General features: G+C 39.2%; 1 protein-coding gene across 2 annotated transcripts in view; it reads right to left on the bottom strand.

The window, feature by feature from the left end:
• Positions 1-11,806: 11,806 nt before the first annotated feature.
• CCDC18 (coiled-coil domain containing 18) overlaps positions 11,807-14,602 on the bottom strand; it is a 120,050-nt gene continuing 117,254 nt past the window's right edge. For both annotated transcript variants that reach the window (XR_008916731.1, XM_056819088.1), the window contains one exon: positions 11,807-12,338. Coding sequence is in view for 1 of the 2 variants with exons in the window: in XM_056819088.1 (XP_056675066.1) it covers positions 12,324-12,338 (15 nt within the window). In the remaining variant the exon portion in view is untranslated. The remainder of the gene's footprint in view (positions 12,339-14,602) is intronic.

Raw genomic sequence — 14,602 nt, 5'->3', positions numbered from 1 at the left:
CGCTGGCGCGCGCTTGACTTGACCGGAATGGGCACGACTCCCGGAGGCCTTGCCGCAGCACTCCCAGGCTGGGGAGGGTTTGTTCTCCACTCACGGCCCATCTAACTGAGGCCATCTAGCGGGCCTGTCGGTGTCCTGCAGGGAGCCTGCGCATGCCAGACTCCCTGCGTCTTCCGGCGCTCTCCTTACCTCTGCGGAGGGCGGCAGCCACAGCCCTCAATCAGCTAAAAGGAATGTTCATAAATGAATCATGGTCCCCCCCCCCCCCTCCAAAGAGAAGCCCACCAAGAGCTCGGGAGTTGGGGGGGCGGTTCCTCTCCGTCTCATAGATTTGTATTCATTGTTTATACAGGGTGTCCCCGCAATCCTAGAGCAGTTTTAAGCTATTAAAACTTGACTGGGGATTCTTTCTCTCTGATGGCAGACCTTAGCACATAGAACTGATGAGAGGAACCGTGTTCATCCAGGAACTGCCTTCAGTCCCACTTCGCTTTCCTCTCCCTTCATGCTCTAAAATCAAACAAAATTCAGTTCTTTACATTCCCTCTGGCTTTATTGGGATGAAAATTGGGTAATAGAATACGATATAAAAATCCCAGCTCTACTACTAATTACCTGCATGAACTTGGCCACATGATTTAACTTCTCTGGGATTGTCCTCAATGGCAAGATAATGGAGGTGGACCAAGCTTAACCATTCTATTTTTCATCTAATTCAAGATCCTATGCTGTACCCAATTTTTACTTCATTTCGATTGAATCATATGCTTGATAGAATTCACTCCATAAAATAGAATCCTCCTTGATTCCTCGCTGTCTGATTTGTTTCTTAATATTTTTTCAGTGTTTTATTTTTTTAAATTCTTAAAACATAAAAGATTTCCATATGCAGAACACAAAGAGACTATTTTGTGAATCAGCAAATCCCCATGTCAAAAAGCTTGTTTTAAAAATTTTACACGAAAATACTTATTTACGCACACATATATAAAAATACATAAAAAAGATTTCCATATGCAGAGAGACTATTATGTGAATCAGCAAATCCCCATGTCAAAAAGCTTGTTTTAAAATTTTTACATGAAAATACTTATTTACACACACATATATAAAAATACATATACATACACACCACCAACAAACACAACTGTGTAACACAGTCAAGTAAAGTGAATCCATACAGTGGCTCTGTTCAAAAATGGATGCCTCTGTACCTTGGGTTACATGCTTCCTCACAGGCTTATCATAGGTTGGTTCTCTGGAGATATGTTTGGTCATTACTTTGATTAGCGTGCCAGCCTTCCAAGCTGCATCCACTGTTCCAGTTTTGCTCACTTCGCTGTTATCAGTTCATACCACCCAGCATTATCTGAAACTGCCCTCTTTCATATTCCTTATGGTACAAAAGTATGTCATTACACTCCTATGAAACAATTTGTTTTGCTATTTCCCAATTACTGAAGGCATCTTTTTATTTTTATTTTTAAAATTTTATTTTATTGAGAAAATTTTTCAATGGTTACATGAATCATGTTCTTTCCTGCCCCTCAACACACACCCCTCCTGTAGCTGATATGCAATTCCTCAGGGTTTTACATGTGTCCTTGAGTAAGACCTATTTCCATATTATTGATATTTGCACTAAGGTGATAATTTAGAATCTACATCCCCAGTTATATCCCCATCGAACCATGTGATCAAGCAGTTGCTTTTCTTCTGTGTTTCTACTCCCACAGTTCTTTCTCTGGATGTGGATAGTGTTCTTTCTACTAAGTCCCTCAGAATTGTCCTGGATCACTGCATTGCTGCTAGTAGAAAAGTCCATTAACTTCCATTGTACCACAGTGTATTAGTCTCTGTGTACAATGTTCTCCTGGTTCTGCTCCTCTCATTCTGCATCACTTCCTGGAGGTTGTTCCAGTCTCCATGGAATTCCTCCACTTTATTATTCCTTTTAACACAATAGTATTCCATCACCAACATATACCACAATTTGTTCAGCCATTCCCCAATTGGAGGGCATCCCCTCATTTTCCAATTTTTTGTCACCACAAAGAGCGCAGCTATGAATATTCTTGTGTAGGTCTTTTTCCTTATTTTCTTTGGGGGATATAAACTCAGCAGTGCTATGGCTGGAGCAAATGGCAGGCATTCTTTTAAAACTCTTTGCACATAGTTCCAAATTGCCCTTCAGAATGGTTGGATCAATTCACAACTCCACCAGCAATGCATTAATGTCCAGACTCTGCTGCATCCCCTGAAGGCATCTTTTTAGACTCTAGTTCTTTTGTCTATTTTTTAAAATAATATTTTATTTGATCATTTCCAAGCATTATTCATTAAAGACAAAGATCATTTTCTTTTCCTCCCCCCCACCCCCCATAGCCGACGCGTGATTCCACTGGGTGTCACATGTGTTCTTGATTCGAACCCATTGCCATGTTGTTAATATTTGCATTAGAGTTTCGTTTAGAGTCTCTCCTCAGTCATGTCCCCTCAACCGCTGTAGTCAGGCAGTTGTTTTTCCTCCGTGTTTCTACTCCCACAGTTTATCCTCTGCTTATGAATGGTGTTTTTTCTCCTAGATCCCTGCAGATTGTTCCGGGACATTACACCGCCACTAATGGAGAAGTCCATTACATTCGATTATACCACAGTGTATTAGTCTCTGTGTACAATGTTCTCCTGGTTCTGCTCCTCTCGCTCTGCATCACTTCCTGGAGGTTGTTCCAATCTCCATGGAATTCCTCCACTTTATTATTCCTTTTAGCACAATAATATTCCATCACCAACATATACCACAATTTGTTCAGCCATTCCCCAATTGATGGGCATCCCCTTGTTTTCCAGTTTTTGGCCACCACAAAGAGCGCAGCTATGAATATTTTTGTACAAGTCTTTTTGTCCATTATCTCTTTGGGGTACAGACCCAGCAGTGCTATGGCTGGATCAAAGGGTAGACATTCTTTTGTCACCCTTAGGGCATAGTTCCAAATTGCCCTCCAGAATGGTTGGATCAATTCACAACTCCACCAGCAATGAATTAGTGTCCCTACTTTTCCACATCCCCTCCAGCATTCATTACTTTCCTTTGCTATCATGTTAGCCAATCTGCTGGGTGTGAGGTGATACCTCAAAGTTGTTTTGATTTGCATCTCTCTGATTATAAGAGATTTAGAACACTTCTTCATGTGCTTGTTAATAGTTTTGATTTCTTTATCTGAGAACTGCCTATCCATGTCCCTTGCCCATTTATCAATTGGAGAATGGCTTGATTTTTTGTACAGTAGATTCAGCTCTTTATAAATTTGAGTAATTAAACCTTTGTCAGAGGTTTCTATGAAGATTTTTTCCCAATTTGTTTTCCTTCTGATTTTAGTTACATTGGTTTTGTTTATACAAAAGCTTTTTAATTTGATGTAGTCAAAATTATTTTACATTTTGTGATTCTTTCTATGTCTTGCTTGGTTTTAAAGTCTTTCCCCTCCCAAAGGTCTGACATGTATACTATTCTGTGTTTACCCAATTTACTTATGGTTTCCTTCTTTATGTTTAAGTCATTCACCCATTTTGAATTTATCTTGGTGTAGGGTGTGAGGTGTTGATCTATTCCTAGTCTCTCCCACATTGTCTTCCAATTTTCCCAGAAGTTTTTATCGAATAGTGGATTTTTGTCCCAAAAGCTGGGATCTTTGGGTTTATCGTATACTGTCTTGCTGAGGTCGCTTTCCCCCAGTCTATTCCACTGATCTTCCTTTCTGTCTCTTAGCCAGTACCAAATTGTTTTGATGACTGCTGCTTTGTAATATAGTTTAAGGACTGGGACTGCAAGGCCCCCATCATATGTGTTTTTTTTTTCATTATTTCCCTGGATATCCTTGATCTTTTGTTATTCCAAATGAATTTTGTTATGGTTTTTTTCTAAATCAGTAAAGAAATATTTTGGGAGTTCAATGGGTATGGCACTAAATAAATAAGTTTGGGTAGGATGGTCATTTTTATTATGTTGGCTCGTCCTATCCATGAGCAGTTAATGTTTTTCCAATTGTTCAAGTCTAGTTTTAGTTGTGTGGAGAGTGTTTTGTAGTTGTGTTCATATAGTTCCTGTGTTTGTCTCGGGAGGTAGATTCCTAGGTATTTTATTTTGTCTAAGGTGGTTTTGAATGGGATTTCTCTTTCTAGTTTTTGCTGCTGAGTTGTGTTGGAGCTGATGACTTATGTGGGTTTATTTTGTATCCTGCAACTTTGCTAAAGTTGTTGATTATTTCAATTAGCTTTTTGGTTGAATCTCTAGGATTCTTTAAGTAGACCATCATGTCATCTGCAAAGAGTGATAACTTGGTCTCCTCCTTGCCTATTTTGATGCCTTCAATTTCTTTTTCTTCTCTAATTGCTACTGCTAGTGTTTCTAGTACAATGTCAAATAGTAGAGGTGATAATGGGCATCCTTGTTTCACTCCTGATCTTATTGGGAATGCATCTAGTTTATCCCTATTGCAGATGATATTAGCTGATGGGTTTAGATATATACTGTTTATTATTTTTAGGAACGACCCTTCTATTCCTATGCTTTCTAGTGTTTTTAATAGGAATGGGTGTTGTATTTTATCAAAGGCTTTTTCTGTGCCTATTGAGATAATCATGTAATTCTTGTTGGTTTGTTTATTGATGTGGTCAATTATGTGGATGGTTTTCCTAATATTGAACCAGCCCTGCATCCCTGGTATAAATCCTACTTGATCATGGTGGATGACCCTTCTGATCACTTGCTGGAGTCTTTTTGCTAGTATCCTATTTAAGATTTATGCATCTATATTCATTAGGGAGATTGGTCTATAGTTTTCTTTCTCTGTTTTTGACCTGCCTGGTTTTGGAATCAGTACCATGTTTGTGTCATAAAAGGAGTTTGGTAGAATTCCCTCTTTGCTTATTATGTCAAATAATTTGTATAGTATTGGGATTAACTGTTCTCTGAATGTTTGACAGAATTCACTGGTGAATCCATCAGGCCCTGGGGATTTTTTCTTAGGAAGTTCTTTGATGGCTTGTTGGATTTCATTTTCTGATATGGGATTATTTAAGAATTCTTTTTCTTCTTCTGTTAGTCTAGGCAGTTTGTATTTTTGTATATATTCATCCATATCACCTAAATTGGTGTATTTATTGCCATATAATTGGGCAAAGTAATTTCTAATGATTGCCTTAATTTCCTCTTCATCGGAGGTGCTGTCCCCCTTTTCATCGTTGATGCTGTTGATTTGCTTTTCTTCCTTTTTTAAATTAGATTGACCAGTACTTTGTCTATTTTGTTTGTTTTTTCAAAGTACCAGCTTCTTGTCTTATTTATTAAATCAATAGTTCTATCACTTTCGATTTTATTAATTTCTCCCTTAATTTTTAGGATTTCTAGTTTGGTTTTCTGCTGGGTGTTTTTAATTTGATCGCTTTCGAGTTTTTTTATTTGCATTTCCAATTGATTAATCTCTGCTCTCCCTAGTTTGTTAATATATGCACTCAGGGATATGAATTTACTTCTGATGACCGCTTTGGCTGCATCCCAGAAGGTTTGAAAGGATGTCTCGCCATTGTCATTTTCCTTGATAAAATTGTTTCTATGATTTCTTCTCTAACTAAACGATTTTGGAGTATCATATTGTTTAATTTCCAATTAGTTTTTGATTTGGTTTCCCATGTACCTTTACTGATCATTATTTTTATTGCCTTGTGATCTGAGAAGGCTGCATTTATTATTTCTGCTTTTCTGCATTTGTGTGCTATGTTTCTGTGACCTAATGTATGGTCAATTTTTGTGAATGTGCCATGTGGTACTGAGAAGAAGGTGTATTCCTTTTTATCCCTATTTATTTTTCTCCATATGTCTATTAATTCTAATTTTTCTAAGATTTCATTCACTTCTTTTACCTCTTTCTCTTTCTTATTTATTTTTTGATTTATCTAAATTTGATAATGGTTGGTTTAAGTCTCCCACTAATATGGTTTTACTGTCTATTTCTTCCTTCAATTCTCCTAGTTTCTCCATTAGAAATTTGGGTGCTATATTATTTGGTGCATACATGTTGATTAGTGATATTTCCTCATTATCTAAAGTCCCTTTTAACAAAATATAATTACCTTCCCTATCCCTTTTGATCAGGTCTATTTTTGCTTTGGCTTTATCAGATATCATGATTACCACTCCTGCCTTCTTTCTATCAGTTGAGGCCCAGAAGGTCTTACTCCATCCTTTAATTCTGACCTTGTGGGTGTCAACCCGCCTCATGTGTGTTTCTTGAAGACAACATATGGTAGGGTTTTGAATTCTAATCCATTCTGCTATTCGTCTAAAATATGGGTGAGTTCATCCCATTCACGTTCAAAGTTATGACTGTCATTTGTGGACTCCCTGGCATTTTGATATCCTTCCCTGGTTCTAACCTTTTCTTCTTCGGCTCTACCTTTTAGTCCAGTGATTTACTTTAAATTGGTCCCCCTTGTCCCCTCCCTTGATATGTTTCCTTTTTTAGTCCCTCCCTTTTTGTTCTCTCCCCTTCCCCCCCTCTCTTTCCCTTCCCTTTTGCTTTCCCTCTCCCCCTCCCCCCTTGGTTTTCCCTTCTCCCTACCCTTGTTGGGTAAGATAGAATTCAAGATCCCAAAGGATCTGGTTGTTTTTCCCTCTCAGAGTTGATTTCCCTGAGAGTAAGGTTTAAGTAAAAACTCTCTTCCTCTCCTTCTTATAGGAGTTTTCTTCCCCTCCCCTTCCCATGTGAATCTTTGTGGGAGAACGATTATTCTATTTGGTCTTTCTTTTCCCCCTATTTACACATTACATTTTCCCCATATTCGTATACATAGATTGATATAAATGTAGTCCTTATAGAAGAGAGTTTGAGTAAAAGAAGAAGATAACATTTTTCTCCTTTTCCCTTTCCTTCATATTTACCTTTTCAGGTATATTCCATGCTCTTTGATTTTCGATATCGAACTTTCCACAGAGCTCTGGTCTTTTCATTGCAAAAAGTTGGAAATCTTCTATTTTGTTGAATGCCCATACTTTCCCTTGGAAGTATATAGTCAGTTTTGCTGGGTAGCTGATTCTTGGTTGAAGACCCAACTCTCTTGCCTTTCTGAAGATCATGTTCCATGCCTTATGATCATTTAGAGTAGAACTTGCAAGGTCTTGTGTGACCCTGATTGGCATTTCTTTATATCTAAATTGTCTTTTTCTGGCTTCTTGTAGGATTTTTTCTTTTGTTTGAGAGCTTTGGAATTTGGCAATTACATTCCTGGGAGTTGTCTTTTGGGGGTTTAGTGTAGAGGGTGTTCTGTGAGCTCTGTCAGTGGCTGTATTGCCCCCTTGTTCTAGAATCTCTGGGCAATTTTCTTTGATTATATCTTGTATTACGATGTCGAGTTTGCTGTTTATTTCTGGCTTTCCTGGAAGTCCAATTATTCTTAAATTATCTCTTCTCCCTCTATTTTCCAAATCTGTCACTTTGTCAGTGAGATATTTTATGTTCTCTTCTAATTTCTTGGTCTTTTGGCTTTGCTTTATTAGTTCTTGCTTTAAAGCCTGGTTTTCTTTTTCAGTTTGGTCAAACTGGTTTTGTAGATGCGTGAATTTCTTTTGCATTGTTTCCCACTTTTCCTCCCAGAAGGCTTCCATCTTTTTGATCATTTCAGATTCAAATTCTTCATGGGTTTGTGGAGAGTTTCCATTTCCTTTGGAAGGTTTCGGAGCATTTGCTTGTGTTTCCTCTTCTATCTCCTCTGTGTTTTGTATTTTTGCTCCATAAAATGTGTCCAAAGTCGCCCCCTTCTTCTTGTTTTTCTTGGAGTTTTGAGACTTTTGTGCTTCTGTGCTGTTTGCCATCTCTGAGTGGGGAGGACTAGCTTTTCTTATCTCTGTCTGGTGTGCAGAGGCTTTAGCCCTAGGCAAATTGTCCGTTCTATGCAGTTGTTGTTCTGTCTTCCCGGGGAAGCCAGGAATTGCTGGTGTGACCCTGTTACTGCCCTCTTCTCCTCGGCACCCTCCAGATGTTTCTCCGTTGCCTTACTTCCACGGTCTAAGCCTGGCTTGGCCCTTGTTTCTGTGCCTTAGCCGGCCAGCACCAGCACTCTGCGGGGGGAAGGGCCTAGGCTTCCCAGAGCTCCGAGGGCTCCTGATGAGATTAGCTTTTCCCTGGGTTGAACCGAGTATGCCTTGAGGCAGGGACTTTTTTCATGAGACTCAGATGGAAGGATCCAGCCGGGGGTTACAAGCTCCCCCATCTCTGTTTCCCTGCTGTCTGGGTGCCCCTCAATTGGGTCAGGTTGTTTTCAGGATGTGGCCTTCAGAATAGCCGGCTCCCAAGGCCCTTTTGCCAGCCCTGAGGGTTGCTGTTGTTCCAGATGACCCTGCTCTCGGAGGGGGAGGGGCCACAGCTTCCCGGAGCTCTGAGGGCTCCTCCTAGGGGGTTACAAGCTCCCCTGTCTCTCTCTGTTTCCCTGCTGTCTGGGTGCCCCCTTGACTGGGTCAGGTTGTTTTCAGGAAGCGGCCTTCAGATTAGCCGGCCGTGGGGTTCTGAGGTTGCCTCTGCTGCCTCAGACTTGGTGCTCTGGGTTGGGGGTGATGGGTCCTAGGACCTTCCTTCTGCCTACCCCTTAGGTCCGAGTGGTCTTGGGTTCTGGCTTTTGGGGGGGTCGTACCTTTTGATCCAGGTCCAGGAGGAGGACTCCCGGGGTCTATGCTGTTGATCGTTTTGAATTTCGGTGCCCTAGGAGCATATAGTTTGAGTTTGGTAGGGAAGGGTTACAGGAGATCTGAACTTTAGCTTTCTCTAAGCCGCCATCTTGACCGGAAGTATCTCTTTTGTCTATTTTAACATAGTTAGGATAGGATTTTTGATAAGGGAAACAGAAGAGAAAAAACTTAAAAATCTACTTTGTTTTGGAAGGGAAAGGAATAAGGGCTTAGGGATTTACTTATGCTTATTCTTATTTTAAAAACTATCTAACTATGCTAACTAGGTTACTAAACTACAAGAACTTAACAAAATACCCAAATATCACAGCAGTTAGAGCCAAAACCAGTTAGAGCCAGGATCTGTTGTTAGTAGATGTCCAAGCAAGTTCCGATGTCCAAGTGAGACTGAATGCTGCCAGCAGCTAGATACAGGAACCCTTCCTTCCTCAGTTCAACACCAGGAAATCCTCTTCAGACCTTCCTCTTGACTTCCTCAGGAGTCCAGAAGAAAAGTCCGCTGGGGCAAGATGGAGTCTTCCCAGATCCTCCGTGTAACCCTTGGTCACATGCTACTGTCAATCATACTAGGTTTTCACTTTTCAGTTTTTTTCAGTTTTGCAAATTGCAAACCTTTCCATCCTTTATCACAACATCCAGCTCCTTCAGGATCAGCAAGTTTGTTTTCCTCTGCCTCACTCCCCATTTTTGTCAGTTGAATCTGATGTATTTCTATAATAAATATTTGGAGCATGTATGTGTGTATGTGTGTGTGTTCAAGCTTTCTTTGTCCTGTTTTAGATGACAGTAAGGTTCATCCAATGCCTGCTTCCTCCATGTCTGAATGTTATTCTTCCCATGAACTCCAATAATAAGTAGAAAGTTCACCACCTTCTACCTCTCTTCCACACTATTGTATCCTCTTTCTCCATTTTCTTCTCTTCAAACCTCAGAACAAAACCAAACTATGTACCCAGGATTAAGGTTCTGAAGACCCTGGTTTCTCCTCTTCCACTTGAATGTTAGCACTCTATCATCACACAGTTCCTTCTGGTTGCTCAAATAAATTTACTTTCCTAGATTTTTCTGGACTATTGTGTTTATATTCCAAAGTTTCTCCTCAGCTCTGATCTTTTCATCAGAAATGCTTGAAAGAAGTGACCAGGTTTCATGTGACTCTTACTGAAGTTCCCTGGTCCTTAAACGTCTTCTTTCTGGATCCTTGTATTTTTTTTTTCCCTTGACATGGGGGTTCTAGAAATTTGGCTATGACATTTTGGGAACTTTTCCTTTTTGACTTTTTTTTTAAGGAAATGCTTAATGCATTAGTTCTATCTTTATTTTGGTTCTAATATGTCCGGGCAGTTCCCATTTATGATTGCTTGAAACAGTGTCTAGCCTTTTAACAAAAGATCACAGATTTTAGGGAGCATACCATCACCTGGAGTTTCAACTCCTGGATCTTTGGGTTTCTGGGTGTTAGGGGCCTTCAAAGTCCCTGGTTTGTCCCAGTTTCAGCTCTGTAGCACTAGAAGGAATAATAAGGCTGAGGGGCCTTCATATAGAGGCAAAGGCTTAATGAGACCTGGACAAATATGCAACTCCTCCTAGGAGCTATTTCCCCTAACCCACCTGGAAGAGGAGATCCCAGCCCTAGAAAGAGCTGAAAGGCAGTCAGTCAATGGGTCAAGCCCAAGGACTAACTATAGGAAGCAAACCAAGACCTTGCCTGTCCTTGGCCCCTTGGGTTCCTAAGAGTACTAACCAGAGAAGAGACTCCCTAACTCTGGCAAATCTCAGTTCTTTCCCTACCTTGGGGGTCTGCTGGTAAAAATTCAAAATTAAATGGGACAATCTGAGAGAGGAATCCCAAGTGGGATCGTGAGCTGAAGATAACTGATTAAAGCTGCTTTTTCTTCTGTGGTAAGGGTTAGGCAATTTGAGTGAAGTGACTTATCCAGGGTCACACAGCTCGGAAGTGTCTCAGGACACATTTGAAACTAGAACCTCCCCTCTCCAGGCCTAGATCTCACTGCCCCTTAAAAGCTCTTATGATGGAAACCACAGGATACATTTTCAAAGAGTCAGTAGTTAAACCTTCCCTCTTTCTTACTCTCTCCCTTCTTTTCTATTCAATCATCCAACTAATCAACTGACAATTAAGTACCTGCAATGTGCCAGGCAGTGAGAGAAATGTTGGAGACAAAAAGAAAATCAAAAGCCTCAGCCCACAAGGGCTTACACTCTACCTGGGGAGACAACATGGGCATATATAAGTATATATTCAAGACACATACAAAACAGACAAGAGATAACCTTGGAGGGGAAGGCACAAGTGGCTGGGAATTTCCTATCATTCCTTCTCTAAAGGTGCAATTTTTAGGTTCTTTGACCCCATAGTAAAATAAGATATTGATTTAAAGATTAGAAATCCTGTGATATTTGAATATGCTACCCTTAAGTTACTTTTGTAGAACAAAGTACAAAAAAGCATATCACATAGCTTGAGTCCCTAGTAGATACAGCTCCAAACCCTCTTTAATATTTATCACCAAAAACATATTTTTCTCGAAGCTAAAGAATTTGTAATGTTCAACAAAGTAATTTACATAATAGTAAAACTCTCTAAAATTCCAGATAAATAAGGATTGTCTAATGCTATAGATCAGTTAAAACCACTGTCTTTCTGGTAGCAAGTGATATAAAAAAACAAAGTTGGTCCTTTCTGCTAATTATTACATCCAATATTAATTCTTCTAGTGAAAAAGCACTGATTTCGGGACTGTTTCCAGCAAGTAATCCCTTGGTATAGTTTGGCTTCTTTCCAGGATTAATTACCAAATTGTCTAGCTCTTCCCTCTCAAGTGTCTACTGCCCCATCCTGCTCCCTGTGCGTATGTGAATGCTGTGTGACCTTTGTCAGGAACTGTGTCAGGTGAAGTGGGCAAAATTGCTCCAACTTGTTAGGCTGGAAGAGGATGATTCCCTGGTGGACCTTATTTCTCTGCTGGAACTTCTAGAGTAGGAAAGTCAGTCACTTTATTATACTAGTGGACCATATTATAAAATTAGAGCACAGGCTGGTGATAAAGTTTACATATTACTTTTTACTTTTCAATACCACAACTACTAAGATTCTATTTGATTCCAATTGTGGTGAACGAACAAGGGGATAACTGGCAACCACCACAAAAACGATAACAGAATGGTCTTTTACCAATTAATAACCAATTTTTTAAAAAAATCAAGTACTAATATACAAATATGTTAAATAAAATGGGTTAGCAATTTGACTAGAAATTTAAAAAACACTTTTGAGTATTTTTAAAAGAACTAACAAATAAACAAAGCATTTAGTTAAAGTCAAACAGCCAAAAATATTAAGTTTAACAAAAGAGCTAATAAGTAAAATTTTTAAATTACCACCTGAAATTCAAATTAAGGTTTTAAAAATACTTCCTTCAAAAGATAATAAAACATTAAATATAAATATAAAATTTATTCAGTGATAAAAATAGTCAATATCAAATATAAACTATATATGGTACTTAAATATAAGAGAATGCTAGTTCAATTTTCTCATCATACCAGTATCTTCATTTAATCACAAATCTTCTTCCTGGAATAATGTGAAATGCATAGGTTAATATATTTGAAAAATTATCCCTTTTGATTATCATTTGAGAGTCTACTATAATAATTAAGACCACAATTTAACTTCATTTAAATGGGGAACATTTTTTCCTATAAAGGTCTGCTGAATCACAGAGGGAAAAAATCACCAGAGGGCGACTAGGAAGTAAAAAGCAACACTTCTGAGGTCTGTGATTTCATGGGTATGGGCACTCCCTCCATGAGGATTGCAAACCTTCCACAATCTGGATCCAGCTGAGCTTTGAATGCTCCTTTAGCTGAAAAATTCATCGCTATGTACTCAGTCTGGTGTTGAACCAATTTCTGAATTTGTTGCTAACCCCATATAGTCTAAACTTTGGTAAGACCAGGCAGCGGGCTCTGATAACATAACTGTCCAGAGCTCAGTATCACCACCACACATGAGGAAGCATTCAAGAGGGACCTGAATTCATATTAGTAGATTTTTTTTGAGAAAAATATGCATCAAAGTTAAACTCGCTTGGATTTTTAAAATTAAGCATAGGGAACATATAGTGTTTTTATTAAATTAATAGAAACATTTCAAATGCATTTCAAATCCATCTTCTTTTTATAACCTAGCTCAGCTCTCTGCCTCCAGATTCCTTCACTCCCTGAAGTTGGGCCCACTTAGTCCTCCCCCTATAGACTCAGGGACCAATCTGGCCCTGGAATACCTAGTTCATTGGTTTGTCATTAAGTCAGCCTTGCTTGCTGGTCTTGTTCTGACTTTTACCTTGGTTCCAGTAACTGAGCTCTTGCCTTGATCCTTGAAAGGGAAGAGAGGAAAAGAGGAAAGAGAAGAAAAAAAGCTAAAGGGAGAAGAGGAAAGAAGAAAGAGAAACAAAGACAAACATAAAGAGAAACATAGAGAAAGATGAGTAGAGGTAAGAAAATGGGAGACAGAAGAAGAATTTTAGTACAATTTTAAGTGTTAGTAAACTATTTTTGTACATTGGGGTGTGACATTGAGGTCCTGGGCTTTGGGATATTACGACTTCTTTCTAAGCCTTCAGGTGACCCAGCTTTTCTATTTTTCTAATCCAAAACATTTCACAAGCCCCATTTTGAATAGGATAGCCATGGGCCACTCAGGCAAATTTATTCTCTGGGCTACTACAACAATGATCAAAGCAATTAAGAGTGGTAGGAAATCAAGCTGAAGGTCATTTGGCAGACCATGGACTAAAGGTACTTTAGCTTTGATTTTAAAGAAATCAAATTCTACCTAATGGTATAAAAATACCAATAATTTACTTCTGATAGATTTAACATATAAATAATTATGGAGATTGTTATTTCTTTTTTTTTTTTTAAACCCTTACCTTCCGTCTTGGAGTCAATACTGTGTATTGGCTCCAAGGCAGAAGAGTGGTAAGGGCTAGGCAATGGGGGTCAAGTGACTTGCCCAGGGTCACACAGCTGGGAAGTGTCTGAGGCCAGATTTGAACCTAGGACCTCCCATCTCTAGGCCTGGCTCTCAATCCACTGAGCTACCCAGCTGCCCCCGAGATTCAGTTATTTCTAATGTCCTGAATCCCAAAATGCTTTACCAGCCAACAATATAATTAAAGTTCAAAGGTCTTACTGGTATGAATGTAGTTATAGTAGTAGCCCTTAGCATACTATAGGAGGGCTAACAATATTTCCCAAACTCAAAATGCTGCTTTAAACAGAGCCATCTTGAACATTTGCACTATGACATCCAATAAAGATTTATTAAACAGCTAGAACAATATGGTGCCACTTTCTAGGGTTTAGGGAGACAAAGATGAGTTAGGTAGATTCAGATCTGAATGAAGGACAGACAGGACCCAAAGAATATGGACAAATGGATCAAAAGCCAACCTCATTTGGACACTATCCTCCAATCAGTTCTGAGTTCACTTCTCAAGGGAGTCATATTTGCTAGACTCCAGTCTTTACTATTTTGATAGTGAGTATTTCCCAAGGCTCTGTCCTTTTGCCTTTAGCCTCCATATTCTCTCACTTGGAGGTCCAATTTGTTGTCAAATGATCTTGTTTTAAGCTTCACAATATCCTTTATATATTTTTCCTTTTGTCTACTCACTCTGTATAGGTTCTCATCACCTCTTACCTCGACTATCCTTCTGATTGCTCTCCCATCCTCACAATTCTCCCCATCTTAATCCACCCCTGTACTCAACTGCCAAAGTGATTTTTAAGTACAGGTCTGACCATGTCATCCCCACTACTTAAAAAAAAAAA

This window comes from Monodelphis domestica, chromosome 2 (genome assembly GCF_027887165.1).
Source record: "Monodelphis domestica isolate mMonDom1 chromosome 2, mMonDom1.pri, whole genome shotgun sequence".
NCBI classification, from domain to species: Eukaryota; Metazoa; Chordata; class Mammalia; order Didelphimorphia; family Didelphidae; genus Monodelphis; species Monodelphis domestica.
Note: the sequence above shows the minus strand (reverse complement) of the source record. Positions and strands in the feature narration are given on the sequence as shown.